Here is a 13,043-nt window from a genome sequence, read left to right on the forward strand (position 1 = left end):
CTCCAACATTTTTGAATGGTCTTTTGCGATGAGCCAGAGTACAACTGAAAAGCAATGCCCATCACTGAAAAAAATAGGTGATACTGGTTCCCCAGTGGGATGTCCAGTGGGATGTCCAGGAAGTATGGAGGCACACAAAGTCATTTGTGCTGCTAGAAGAACCATTAAAAGGCTGTGTGATCATGGCTAGTTTACTTACCCTCTCTGAGCCTTCATTTTCTCATCTGTAAAAAGGAGATGATGATAATAACACAATCTATTTATTGATTGTAATGAGGCTATTATGAGAATGCAAATAAAGTGGACAGTATATAATTAACACCCAACAATGTGAAAAATAAAAGATTGCTATCTTACTGATGAAAGCATGAATAACATCTTTGTGAAATAACTTAGAACTGAATTTTTGTTGTAAAAATAGGGGACCAGTACATTTATCAGTGATCTTAAAGCCTTCCCTACTACATCAAAAACGGAATAGGAATTTGAAAAATGGCATTTACTTAAGGTTTGTCATGTTCCAGACCAAGAGAAAAATCAGGAAAATCACTAATCCCTGCTACGTAGCCTATGGAGAGTTGCTTAGTCTTTGGTAAGAATGTGGGTGTATATTTATTTTATTTTTATTTTTCTGTATCCACTTCTCACTCAGATCAAAGTATTTTAATAATAAAAAATAAGCAATTTAAATTTTAGAGTATTTAGCAAAATTTAGATCATGCATTGTTTGGTTTCAGATGGTTTCACTGAAGGTGCTTTCCTGCCAGTGAAAAAAAATATGATGATTCAATAGTGGCTACAAAATTATTGAAAATGGCATTCTAAGTCTTCGAGCCATTTATCTTATTATTTCATATGCTTTAAAATGTTTTAAATTACAAATCTTAATTTGCTTTTTCAATTTTAAATTAAAATCACCACCCAAAATTGTTAAGACATTTTTTTCTTAATGGATTGGTCAGATATTTCTAGTATTTATCCAACAGAAGAACAATGGGAAATTAGAAATTACAATACATTTGTTAGTGCTTTGTCAACAAGAATTTTATGTGGCGTGTTGGAATGCTGAAACATTCTAGTATGCTGTTCTGTGATATTGGTAGCTAGGTTTAAATTAAGCATCTACCTGAACATTTGTTTGTGATTAGAAATGTGTCCAATGAAAATATATTTTTCATGCCAAAATATAAGAAGAAGGTGGTTTACACAAGCACGTTCTTAGCAGGAAGTCAAGCTGGACTTTTTCAATCCAGCCAAAATCAGAAAGCACTATAAATCTCCCTAGAAAACAAGTTTATAAACTCAAGTTATGTTTAAATAAACATTCTAAGTTAAAATGCTGGACTGAACCCCAGAATATGTCCAGTTTTTCTTATCACTGCTTCTCCGGTGCTGCATTTAATTCTATGATAATTAACTGAGTTTTTAAAAAATTTCCTTGAAATATTGTGGCAAAATTATGTGGTATCCATGGAACCCCTTGGATTTAAAAAAAAAGGTAGAACATGATTCTGATTAAACTCTATTACCAAATATTCAATTTCATTGCATTTCCTCCCATCTCCTGTTTCTGTATGTCAAGAATTTCTTGAACTATAGGGCATAATCACTTGAAGACTTTATGGATCTCCTTGGGTTAAAAAAAATACTTTTTCTGACTAAATTTAAATAATTAATATTTGATTCTATCTCACCTCTATCCTGTACCCATTTTTGTCTAATTCTATTATTGACCAAGATTCACAAATTAACCAGCAGCGTAAATAAAAACTCAGTTCTTTTAAATTGTCCACAAGGCGGCAGTAAAACATCTTGCTTCCCCCCAATATCTTCCATTTCCAAGTGTTCATTTTCCAAACATTTAATATTATGTTTGCCTGAATAAAATTAAAAACTATTCTGCCTTTAAATTTCTACTTTGCCATTCCAATAGAATGTATTCGTAAATATGAGTTAGTCATGATGAGATACCTAATTTTTTCCTACAATAGATGAGTAGAAATCCTTCGAGTATTGCAAACATGAATCGGTTATTTATATTGACAAACAATACTCCTTTCATGTTTCTCGGGTTACAGCTGGCCCCTGTAAGTTTTCTGATAAGAGAATTTGTTATCTGACCAATGCCAATATTAAGCTTGACATCTTGGCTTTTTTTCTCACTAATTATGTTATGGAAAGGCAGCTTCACAGGTGATTTTTCTACTCAGAGTTTTCAAATGAAATGTAAAATCAGATGTTCCCATTTGCTTAGCAGACACCCTGAAACACCACTGCAGTACAGAAAAATACACTTTTAATAGTTTTTCTCCACAAGTGAGAAAACATCTAAAGATAGTCAGAATTGAAGGCTCAGTAGCAGTGCAGTACTCTGGTAGGAATCCCGCCCGCAAATGGGTAGCTCCAACTGCTTTGGTGCTTTTGCCTACATGGTGTGGACCCGAATTGAAGACTACCTTCTATGACCTCATGTGTCAAACCAGTGAAGTGTACCTTGGAACACATGCCCCACACAGGAGAAGGGGTGGGGAACCTGGAGGATAGATGACCTTGTACTGTTCACTGACTTACTGCTGCCAGAGCAATGGTTGCCCTGAGGGTGAGAGGCTGCCAAAGGCACCTCTGGCATAATCTGCCATCCCAGTAAATGCCTGCCATTCCTGAGAAAAACAGGCAGGTGTGCATGCATTAGAGAAAGAGAGAGACAGAGAGAGAAAGAAGGGATGCTTTGGCCAAATAAATTTGAAACACAGGAGATCTAAGCTGCAGTCTTCATGCTGTCTGCATTCCTGTGAAAACTGCAGGGAACTTGGCCCGAACAAGATTGTGAGATTGAGTCCAGCATTTTGCCAACGCAGGCATGGCATGCTAGTGTGTGTGTGTGCGTGTGCGTGTGTGTTTGTGATATCAAAGCAAATTATTTATGAAGTGCATTCATATGGCAAAATGCAAGACTCAGTAATACAGTTTCCATTCTGTCCATTGTTTTAAGATGCGTACTGCCTAATGCCTTTAGAATTGAACGTTGTTTTCCTAGTAATAAAGGACATGAAGTTCTTAGCAATTTGTGCCTTCAGAAGGATGATTTCCTATTTAAAATACTCTAAAGTAAAACATACATCACCCACATAGCACTTAATTTTTGAAAATGCATATACTTTTCTAACTAGCTACTCTAGGAAAATGTGCTGAATGATTTAATTTCATATTAAGGTGCAAATGTAATACTGGATTTGCGTTGAGACACAAGTGTTTTGCCTCTGAGAGCAAAGCTTTCTGAAAGATTTTCACCACCAGATTCAAAACTACCGAATTCAACATCTGATAGTAATGACATGATTCTCTCACTTTAAGAAAAGCACATTGATTTTAGACATATTGAAACTCAAAAGTTTTATAAGTGTGTTTGGGTTAAGGTTAAGTCGTCCTTGACAGTATTAAAAGAAAGGTTTGAATTGTTGAATAACCACCTTTCACCCATCCTTAATTGTAATTTAAATGACAATATGCTCTCAATCAATAGCTCTTTGTCACACTGTGAAGATCAAGGGATGAGATTTCACCCCATGAGTTTACAAGGCAAAAGCTCCTTGTTCATAACCCTAAAGATGTTGCATTAGAATACCTGTTCTCCAACAATTCATCCTGGATAAAGGCATTTGAATCATACCTTAGAGAAGTAACATTAGAAAAAGTCAAAATCTTTGTTTTTGTAATTTGCTCCCAGCTAGATATCATAATAAAAATATTCACCAATTTAAAAAGCTAAATTATTCTTATGTGAGTTTCACTAGTTTAACTTGAGTCATTTTGTTCTCATAGCTAATTTCTGTGCATTTGCTGTGTTCTGCGCACTGTGCTAGACACATTTACATTAAGTTTCTTCATTCTTTTGAAAGGACACAAAGATAGATGTGTACCCGCCCCCCACCCGCTACACCCTTGTTCTGCTCTCTAATCTTTGCACATACCAGAGATTTCGTAAGTTCTGTGAGTACCTGGTTTTCTGCATGTACCAGAGATTTTGTTTTGCACATACCAGAGATTTTGTAAGTTCTGAGGCAAGGTCACAAGACGTGTTTAAGTAAGATAAACTCTTGCTGCCATAAACCTGCTCTCCCGCCTCAAAGTTTGAACCAAAATATCAGAAATGGCGGGAACCAATCATAGTTAGCCAAATCGCCTTGTTCAAACACTAGCCAATCATATATCTGATTTGTATAATAACTCTATGCCCACTTTTCTTAGACTATATAACACTGCTCGGAGCTCAGTGGGGGAGCTCTCTTGCCCGTCTTGTTTCACGAGCGAGGGAGAGTTCCAGGTTCGAACCTGTAATAAAAATCCTTGCTGCTTAGCTTTGACCCTGGACTCTGGTGGTCTTCTTCGGGGAATAAACGGTCTAGGCATAACAAATGGGGGCTCGTCCGGGATTTCCCCCAAGCCCACCAGACCCCCAAGTCAATGGATCTTAATCTGTAGGTAAGCCGGCTTTGTCACTGTCTCTGTCTTTGTCTCTGTCTGTCTCCCTGAAATTTTGCAAAATCCGTAATCTGTAATCTGTATTGGTCTGTTCTGTAAGTGGCACGGTCTTGGCGGACGCGCTAAAAGACAGCCACTCGGGACTGGTGGGAGACGTCCCCCAGTGCCCATCTGGGGGCCTCCATCCTTGGTTGCCCCGTCTGACTCAGGTCGGAAGTCCGACACGCGCTCGCGAAGGCTCATCGCTTCTCACTGTCTGTCCGTTATTGTTAAGTGTTAAGTGTAAGTCCAAAACGAAACATAAAACCTTTTCTTCCCCTTCCAGGACCGGACCTGTCGGATACTCCCCTCTGCTTCACACTCATTTTCGTCCCTCCTTCTCTTTGTAGGAGCAGTCCAAAGATGGGCAACAACCAGAGCACGCTGCTCTCACTCCTTGTTACCAATTTTAAGGATGTGAAGGCTCGGGGGCGTAACTTAAGCGTAGAACTAAAGAAGGGAAAGCTAGTTACTTTCTGCCGTTCGGAGTGGCCCTCTTTCAGCATAGGGTGGCCCTCTGAAGGAACTTTCTGTCTCTCTATTATTACTAAGGTAAAAACTAAGATTTTCCTGCCAGGGCAGTGAGGACATCCTGATCAAATTCCTTATATTCTAGTGTGGCAAAATCTTGTGGAAGACCCACCGCCCTGGATAACTGCATTCATCCTTGAGCCTTGCAAGGTCCTAGTAATCCGACCTACAAGACAAAGGACTCCCTCTGCTCCCTCGGCCCCTGTGCTGCCAGACAGCCAGGACCCCCTAACGTTAGAACCCACACTTCCCCCACCATATCCGCACCTTATCCCGCAGGACCCAGTCCCCCAGGGTGGTGCTTCCGTAGAGGGAAACCAAGAAGCGGAAGCAGCCAAGAGCGAAAGTAACCCGGGGGGGCCGGCCGGCCGAACGCGAGGCCGTGTACTGCGGGACCAAGCTTCCCGACTCCCTGACTCCACCGTAGCCCTGCCTCTCAGAGAAATAGGATCGCTCGATGATACCGGGCTCTCCCGTCTCATGTATTGGCCTTTTTCCACTAGTGATTTATACAATTGGAAGTCCCAAAATGCTCGGTTCTCCGATAATCCCAAAGATCTAACCTCGTTGTTAGACAGGGTCATGTTTACTCACCAGCCAACCTGGGATGACTGTCAACAGCTCCTCCGAATCCTGTTCACAACGGAGGAGCGGGAAAGAATCCAAGTTGAGGCCAGAAAGCTGGTTCCAGGAGATGACGGCCAGCCAACTGCAAATCCTGACCTCATTAACGCGGCTTTTCCTTTGACCCGGCCCAGATGGGACTACAACACGGCAGAAGCAGCCAGATCCCCGGAAACTTGTGTTCAAGGGACTGAGGACCTCTTGAAGACTCTGGGGGAGCTAGGCTACCGAGCCTCAGCAACAAAGGCTCAGATCTGCAAGTCAGAGGTAACTTATCTGGGGTACCTATTAAAAGGGGGGCAACGCTGGCTAACCAAAGCCCGAAAGGAAACAGTCCTACGCATCCCTAGACCCCAGTCGACACGGCAAGTGAGAGAATTCCTGGGGTCGGCAGGGTTCTGTAGGTTATGGATACCCGGATTTGCTGAGTTAGCCAAGCCCCTATACCAGGCAACAAAGGAACGGCAGCCCTTCAATTGGACGGAAGAGGCTGAGCTGGCCTTTCAACAAATCAAAACTGCCTTGTTATCAGCCCCCGCGCTGGGGCTCCCTGAAGTCTCCAAGCCCTTCCACTTATACGTAGATGAAAGTAAGGGTGTTGCAAAAGCCGTGTTAACACAGTACCTAGGCCCCTGGCAGAGGCCAGTTGCCTATTTGTCAAAAAAATTAGATTCAGTGGCTGCTGGCTGGCCACCCTGCCTGCGGATAATTGCGGCGACCGCCCTAATGGTCCGAGACGCTGATAAACTTATCATGGGGCAAGAGTTGCGCGTTATAACCCCGCATGCCATTGAAGGCTTCTTCCGGCAGCCGCCAGACCGATGGATGAGTAACGCCCGGCTCACCCACTATCAAGGACTGCTGTTAAACCGCCTCAGAATAACTTTTCTGCCCCCAACCTCTTTAAACCCTGCTTCACTGCTGCCAAATCCAGACTTGGACACCCCGTTCCATGAGTACACTGAGATACTGGCTCAGGTGCATGGGGTGCGGGAGGACCTGCAAGATCGTCCGCTCCTCGACACAGAACTCACCTGGTTCACTGATGGCAGCAGCTACGTCCACCAAGGCCAGCGGTATGCAGGAGCGGCTGTAACATCAGAGACTGAGGTAATCTGGGCGGAACCCTTGCCTCCAGGGACATCGGCCCAAAGAGCCGAACTGATAGCCCTCACACAGGCCCTCACCCTAGGGGCAGAGAAAAACTAACAGTATACACGGATAGCCGCTATGCTTTCGCTACTGCGCACATACATGGGGCCATCTACAGAGAAAGGGGACTATTAACAGCCGAAGGCAAAGAAATAAAAAACAAGCAAGAGATCCTAGCTCTATTAACTGCTTTGTGGAAACCAAAGAAATTGGCTATCGTACATTGCCCTGGGCATCAGAAACCAACTACGCCAATTGCTCGAGGCAACTTCTTAGCCGACCAAACCACAAGGAGCATAGCAAAAGCTCCCAGTCAGCTCCTCGCGCTCCAGCTCCCCAATCCTGGCCCGCGAAATTTGCCATGTTTTCCCGACTATACCGAACAGGATCGCAAATGGATGAACACGCTTCCCCTAAAACAGGTTAAAAATAGGTGGCGGACTGATATAAATGACCAAACCATCCTACCAGAAAAATTAGGACGGCAGGTGTTGGAACACATCCACCGGACAACCCACCTGGGTGCCCGGCGAATGATGGACTTAATCAGGCACGCCAAGTTTAGAATCAGGCGCATAGCTGAACTGGCCAGTGATGTCACAACAAATTGCAAAGCCTGCCAACTAAACAACGCTTGCCCCCAAACCCAGACCACCGCAGGAATTAGGTGTAGAGGAACTAGGCCTGGTATCTATTGGGAAATAGACTTTACTGAGATAAAGCCTGGAAAATATGGGTATCAGTACTTACTTGTCTTTGTAGATACTTTTTCAGGATGGACAGAAGCGTTCCCAACTAAGAGAGAAACTGCTCAGGTTGTAGCAAAGAAAATTTTGGAAGAAATCCTCCCCAGGTATGGCTTTCCCATCCAAATAGGGTCAGACAATGGACCAGCCTTCGTTGCTAAGGTAAGTCAGGATTTGGCTTCCATTCTTGGGGCAAATTGGAAATTACATTGTGCTTATAGGCCCCAAAGCTCAGGACAGGTAGAAAGGATGAATCGGACTCTGAAGGAGACCTTAACTAAATTGACCATGGAGACTGGCGCTAATTAGGTAGTACTTCTCCCCTACGCTCTGTTCTGGGCCCGAAATACCCCTTACAGACTGGGCCTCACACCATATGAAATCATGTATGGCAGACCCCCACCCCTGGTCCCCAGTCTAAAAGATGACTTACTCAAACCTGAAACTGAAAATGTCTCTGAGCTCCTGTTCTCCTTACAAGCCTTACAGAAAATTCACCAGGAAATTTGGCCCAGACTACGAGAACTGTACGAGGCAGGACCTCCGCCGACGCCTCATCCGTTCCAGCCGGGAGACTGGGTCCTAGTCAAGCGCCACCAGCAAGAAACTCTTCAACCCAGGTGGAAAGGACCACTGCAAGTACTCCTGACTACTCCCACCGCTCTCAAAGTAGAAGGCATCGCTTCATGGATCCACTACACACACGTCAAACCAGTGGACCCAACATCCGACCTTCTCGAGCTGTCTGGAGCACCGGTTACATGGACTGTAGACAAAGCTAAGAACAATCCCTTAAAGCTAACCCTGCGCCGTCACCCACATAGCCGTAACCATGTCTAGCTTGCCTATGCTTTTATGCCTTATACATCTGACTCTCCTAACTGCTGCACCGTCTAATCCCTATGTCTGGAGGTTCTGGCTCTATGAGAACAAAACTCACCCCGGGGAAACCCCCCAAGCGGGTAAACTGCTAGCTAGTGCAGACTGCCCCCCCTCCGGGTGCAATACTCCAATTTACCTCAATTTCACTAATTTCCAAATTGCCCAACCGGGGATACCCATGATTTGTTTTGAATATGATCAGACTGAATATAATTGTAAGAATTATTGGTGGCACCAGAATGCAGGTTGCCCATACCACTATTGTAAAATGCACTCAGCCAGGGTATGGGACGAATACCCGAGAAAGTCTAACCTCCTCAGGACTCGCTACCCGACAGGGACTCCCAACATATTCACTTGGATAATAACAGATCCAGGGCACTCCCGGTGGACATCGCCCCAACATGGGGCAGTCTACTACGATGCCAGTAGTAGCTGGCCTAGTAGCCACCTGTACTTGTGGCGGAGTCTAGTCCAGATTCGACCCTTAATCCATACACAAATCCACAGACAGGAAACCAAGCTATCACAAGACTTGCAGACCTTCTCCTGGCTAACCCTATTACAAGAAGGGCTAGCATTCGCCAACCTCACCGGTTTAGGCGACCTGTCCTCTTGCTTTATGTGTGCAACCTTAGGAAGACCACCATTAACTGCTGTTCCACTTTCCTCCCCACCCACAAACTATATGCCAGATTCTAATTCATCAACAGTTGCAATACCTGATGTAGCCCTGTACCGTGACCCATACCAAGAGAAATACCCCTACTGTTATTCAGCATTTAGTAGCAGCCTCTGCAACCAGACGGCTACATACCCTAATAGCCCCATACGTGCTCCCCCTGGTGTGTTCTTCTGGTGTAATATGACTCTGTTAAAAACTCTGTCCAAAAGCATCTCTGACGGACAGTTGTGCATCCCTGTTACACTAGTTCCCCGACTGACCCTGCTGACCCCGGCAGAGTTCATAGGCTGGGCAGGGACTGCCCCAACTGAAACTGCGTGACATAGACGAGCAGTTTTTCTACCACTAATTGCCAGAATATCCTTAACCACCTCTGTCGTCGCAGCGGGGTTAGCAGGAGGGGCCCTACAACACTCCATGATAGAAAACGACAAGCTGTTACAACAGTTCTCTGTTGCTATGGAAGACTCCGCCTATTTCCTAGCCTCCCTTCAGTGGCAGCTCACCTCCCTAGCACAGGTCACCCTTCAAAACCGCAGAGCCTTAGACTTACTCACGGCTGAGAAAGGAGGTACCTGTATGTTCCTCAAAGAAGAATGCTGTTTCTATATAAATAAGTCAGGGTTAGTTGAGGAAAGAGTCCAACGCCTACACGAACTAAGCTTAGAAATGAAAAAGCAACAATTCACTACAGCCGCTAACAATTGGTGGAGCTCTTCAATGTTTTCCCTTCTGGCACCCCTTTTAGGCCCCCTAATGTCTTTACTACTTCTATTCACTATAGGCCCCTGTGTGGTAAATAAAATTTTACAATTTGTCAGAGAAAGGTTTGATACCATCCAACTAATGGTCCTCCGTAGCCATCACCAGCCTCTCCTGCACCCAGAAAGTGAGGCTATATTATAAGACTCTGGAAATCCAAGATTAGACATCCAGTTACTTATGAGAAGGGGGAAATGAAAGGACACAAAGATAGATGTGTACCCGCCCCCCACCCGCTACACCCTTGTTCTGCTCTCTAATCTTTGCACATACCAGAGATTTCGTAAGTTCTGTGAGTACCTGGTTTTCTGCATGTACCAGAGATTTTGTTTTGCACATACCAGAGATTTTGTAAGTTCTGAGGCAAGGTCACAAGACGTGTTTAAGTAAGATAAACTCTTGCTGCCATAAACCTGCTCTCCCGCCTCAAAGTTTGAACCAAAATATCAGAAATGGCGGGAACCAATCATAGTTAGCCAAATCGCCTTGTTCAAACACTAGCCAATCATATATCTGATTTGTATAATAACTCTATGCCCACTTTTCTTAGACTATATAACACTGCTCGGAGCTCAGTGGGGGAGCTCTCCTGCCCATCTCGTTTCACGAGCGAGGGAGAGTTCCAGGTTCGAACCTGTAATAAAAATCCTTGCTGCTTAGCTTTGACTCTGGACTCTGGTGGTCTTCTTCGGGGAATAAACGGTCTAGGCATAACACTTTGAGGAGTCAACCTCTGAGGTAGAACCTAGTATTCATCCCCATTGAACAGATGAAACTCAGAGATTGAGTCATGTTCCCTCGTCACACTGCTAGGGAAGAGAAAAGCTTTGACAAAATGAATTCTAAATGCACCTCTGAGCACTTAACAAGCCTCCTCAACTCACATGATGAAAATTCAATGTGACTAAACACAACCACTTCTTTTCCCCCGAATCTCTCTATGTAGAAGTTTATAAATATATCATAAGCACTTTGCTTATGTACTATTGTAATGTAAAACTACATTTAGCACTTGTAGAATACACTTTATACATAGAAACAGGCACTTTTACTATTTTTCTCCTGCTTTCCAAGTAGAATGCATTTGAACACTGGCATATGCGCTACATTTTGTTATCATATTCATAGGGTGATATTGAATTTCCAGTCCAGCCAGGCTGTGCTTATTTAGGCTTAGATAAGACGGAGCCTACCTCTGTAGACACTGACTGATGAACTCGTAATTAACTCTGAACATGTAGGACCCCAGTCCACCAGTCAATTTTTAAGATTCCAACATCAACTTTAATATATGACCAGACAATTGTCATGGAAATGTTAAGAGATTCTTCAATTCTCTACTAGTTGCCAAGGTTAATAATGGCGATTTTAGTTGAGTGTATATGATTTGTTGGGCTAGACGGGACTTATTTGTCTTTGGGACTCATTTGCAAACCAAGAAAATGAAGTACTTTCCACGTAATCTAAATTGCATCTTTATACTATCTACGAGGTAGATACCATTATACCCATTTTACAGATGAGGAAAGAATCCAGAGATGTTAAATAAGAAGCCAATGTCACAGCTAATAAGTGGCAGAGCTGGGATTCTACTTTATGTCTGCCTCATTTCAAAGCCTGTGTTTTAAGGCCTATGTTGACCTAGTCATTTACTCCTGTGTGTAGACTCTTTCCCTTCTAATTAGCAAAGTGCATTTTTATGGCAATGTCCAGGATTGGGATTGTTTTGGGAGACTGGAAATCACTAGCATGTGCCCGTTGACATCTCTATACCTTCTTAATAAAAGAAGCTTCTGAGGCTGCTCTTGAGGTGTGACTGCGGCTTGTAAAACGGTACATGTTCACAGTAAGAATGTCTAACTTAGGTGACTTCAGCATTACACAATTGGCAACTACAACCCCCCAAAAAGCGTGGGGGAATTAGTTTTAATAGTGTCAGTCATTCCACCTGCCATTGCATGTGGAGTGAGAGTGAGGTGGGAGCTGGCAATCTGCTGTTCCCTCAACCAGTCTTGGCTGACTTGCCTTGTGAGTCTGTTGTTTAAAGATAAGTATTTAGCCATCATCATCATCATTAGTATTATCTTGATAGAAAACATTTGCAATTTTTTTTTTTTTTTAGATGGAGTCTCTCTCTGTTGCCCAGGCTAGAGTGCAGTGGCTCAATCTCGGCTCACTGCAACCTCTATCTCCTGGGCTCAAGTGATTCTCCTGCCTCAGCCTCCTGAGTAGCTGCGATTACAGGCACGCACTGCCGCATCCAGCTAATTTTTGTATTTTCAGTAGAGACAGGATTTCACCATGTTGCCCAGGCTGGTCTTGAATTCCTGACCTCAGGTGATCACCCATCTCTCGGCCTCCCAAAATGCTGGGATTACAGGAGTTAGCCACCGTGCCTGGTCAACGTTTGCAATTTTAACACCATCACAGAACTAGAAGTGGCAGTTACATAATAAATACATTTGTGAACTTTCTATGATGCTTTCACCCACCAAAAGGCTAGATAAAATTTATGAAATTGTTTGTCTGTGGGAAGGAAAACATGTTGGGGTGCTATACTGAGAGCATTCTTATGTCATCTCCATGAACTCGGGCCACCTAAATAACAACAGACAAACTCTCATCAAGTAACACTTAACAAAGTGTGTGTGTGTGTGTGTGTGAGAGAGAGAGAGAGAGCGAATGCAACCAGGGCCACAATGCCTGAGAACTGTGATTGGACAGAGCTAAGACTGATTAAGAAGCTTAAACAAGAAGCTTAAACAAGAGAAACTGCAAATAAGTGGCCTGCAGTCCCCCTGTGCCCAGAGCAGACATCGCTAATCAATCTTGCCTCTAAACATGCAAGACCAGTAAGACTATTAATAATCCAGCTTTAGAGAAGTGAATGTTTCTACCTAATGTTGTCTGGTCTTAAGCCAGTTCCTGGTCCAGTGCTCAGCTGAGTGAACAAGCTGTAAAGGGATTGGAGTTTGCTTCCCATTGAAAGGGACAACGACATGTTCTGTGATGCTCTGTGTTGCTGTGTAGAGACTCAGACTGTTTCTTTTGTTAGAAACAGAGATTAGAACAACAAAATGATAAATGGGGATTATTTTACATCATTGAAATATGTAAGAATTAGAAAAACACCTACCAAA

At 43.5% G+C, this 13,043-nt stretch overlaps 1 protein-coding gene across 1 annotated transcript; it reads left to right on the plus strand.

Moving 5' to 3' along the window:
- Positions 1 to 515: 515 nt before the first annotated feature.
- Positions 516 to 10,569, plus strand: LOC144339480 (uncharacterized). The gene is made up of 3 exons (XM_077994116.1): positions 516 to 592; positions 6,815 to 7,736; positions 8,056 to 10,569. Exons 1-3 carry the CDS (start codon positions 516 to 518, stop codon positions 8,158 to 8,160), a joined length of 1,104 nt encoding a protein of 367 aa, XP_077850242.1. The 3' UTR covers positions 8,161 to 10,569.
- The last annotated feature ends 2,474 nt before the right edge of the window (positions 10,570 to 13,043 follow it).

This window comes from Macaca mulatta, chromosome 2, assembly GCF_049350105.2.
Source record: "Macaca mulatta isolate MMU2019108-1 chromosome 2, T2T-MMU8v2.0, whole genome shotgun sequence".
Classification (NCBI taxonomy): Eukaryota; Metazoa; Chordata; class Mammalia; order Primates; family Cercopithecidae; genus Macaca; species Macaca mulatta.

What these genes read in the sequence shown, in the direction of transcription:
- LOC144339480 (XM_077994116.1), top strand. Translation starts at nt 516, where the DNA reads ATGTTCCAGACCAAGAGAAAAATCAGGAAAATCACTAATCCCTGCTAC. An exon ending in GGAGAGTTGCTTAGTCTTTG is followed by an intron (nt 593 to 6,814) that starts GTAAGAATGTGG and finishes CCTTGCCTCCAG; the next exon opens with GGACATCGGCCCAAAGAGCC. An exon ending in GACCAGCCTTCGTTGCTAAG is followed by an intron (nt 7,737 to 8,055) that starts GTAAGTCAGGAT and finishes TCTCCTTACAAG; the next exon opens with CCTTACAGAAAATTCACCAG.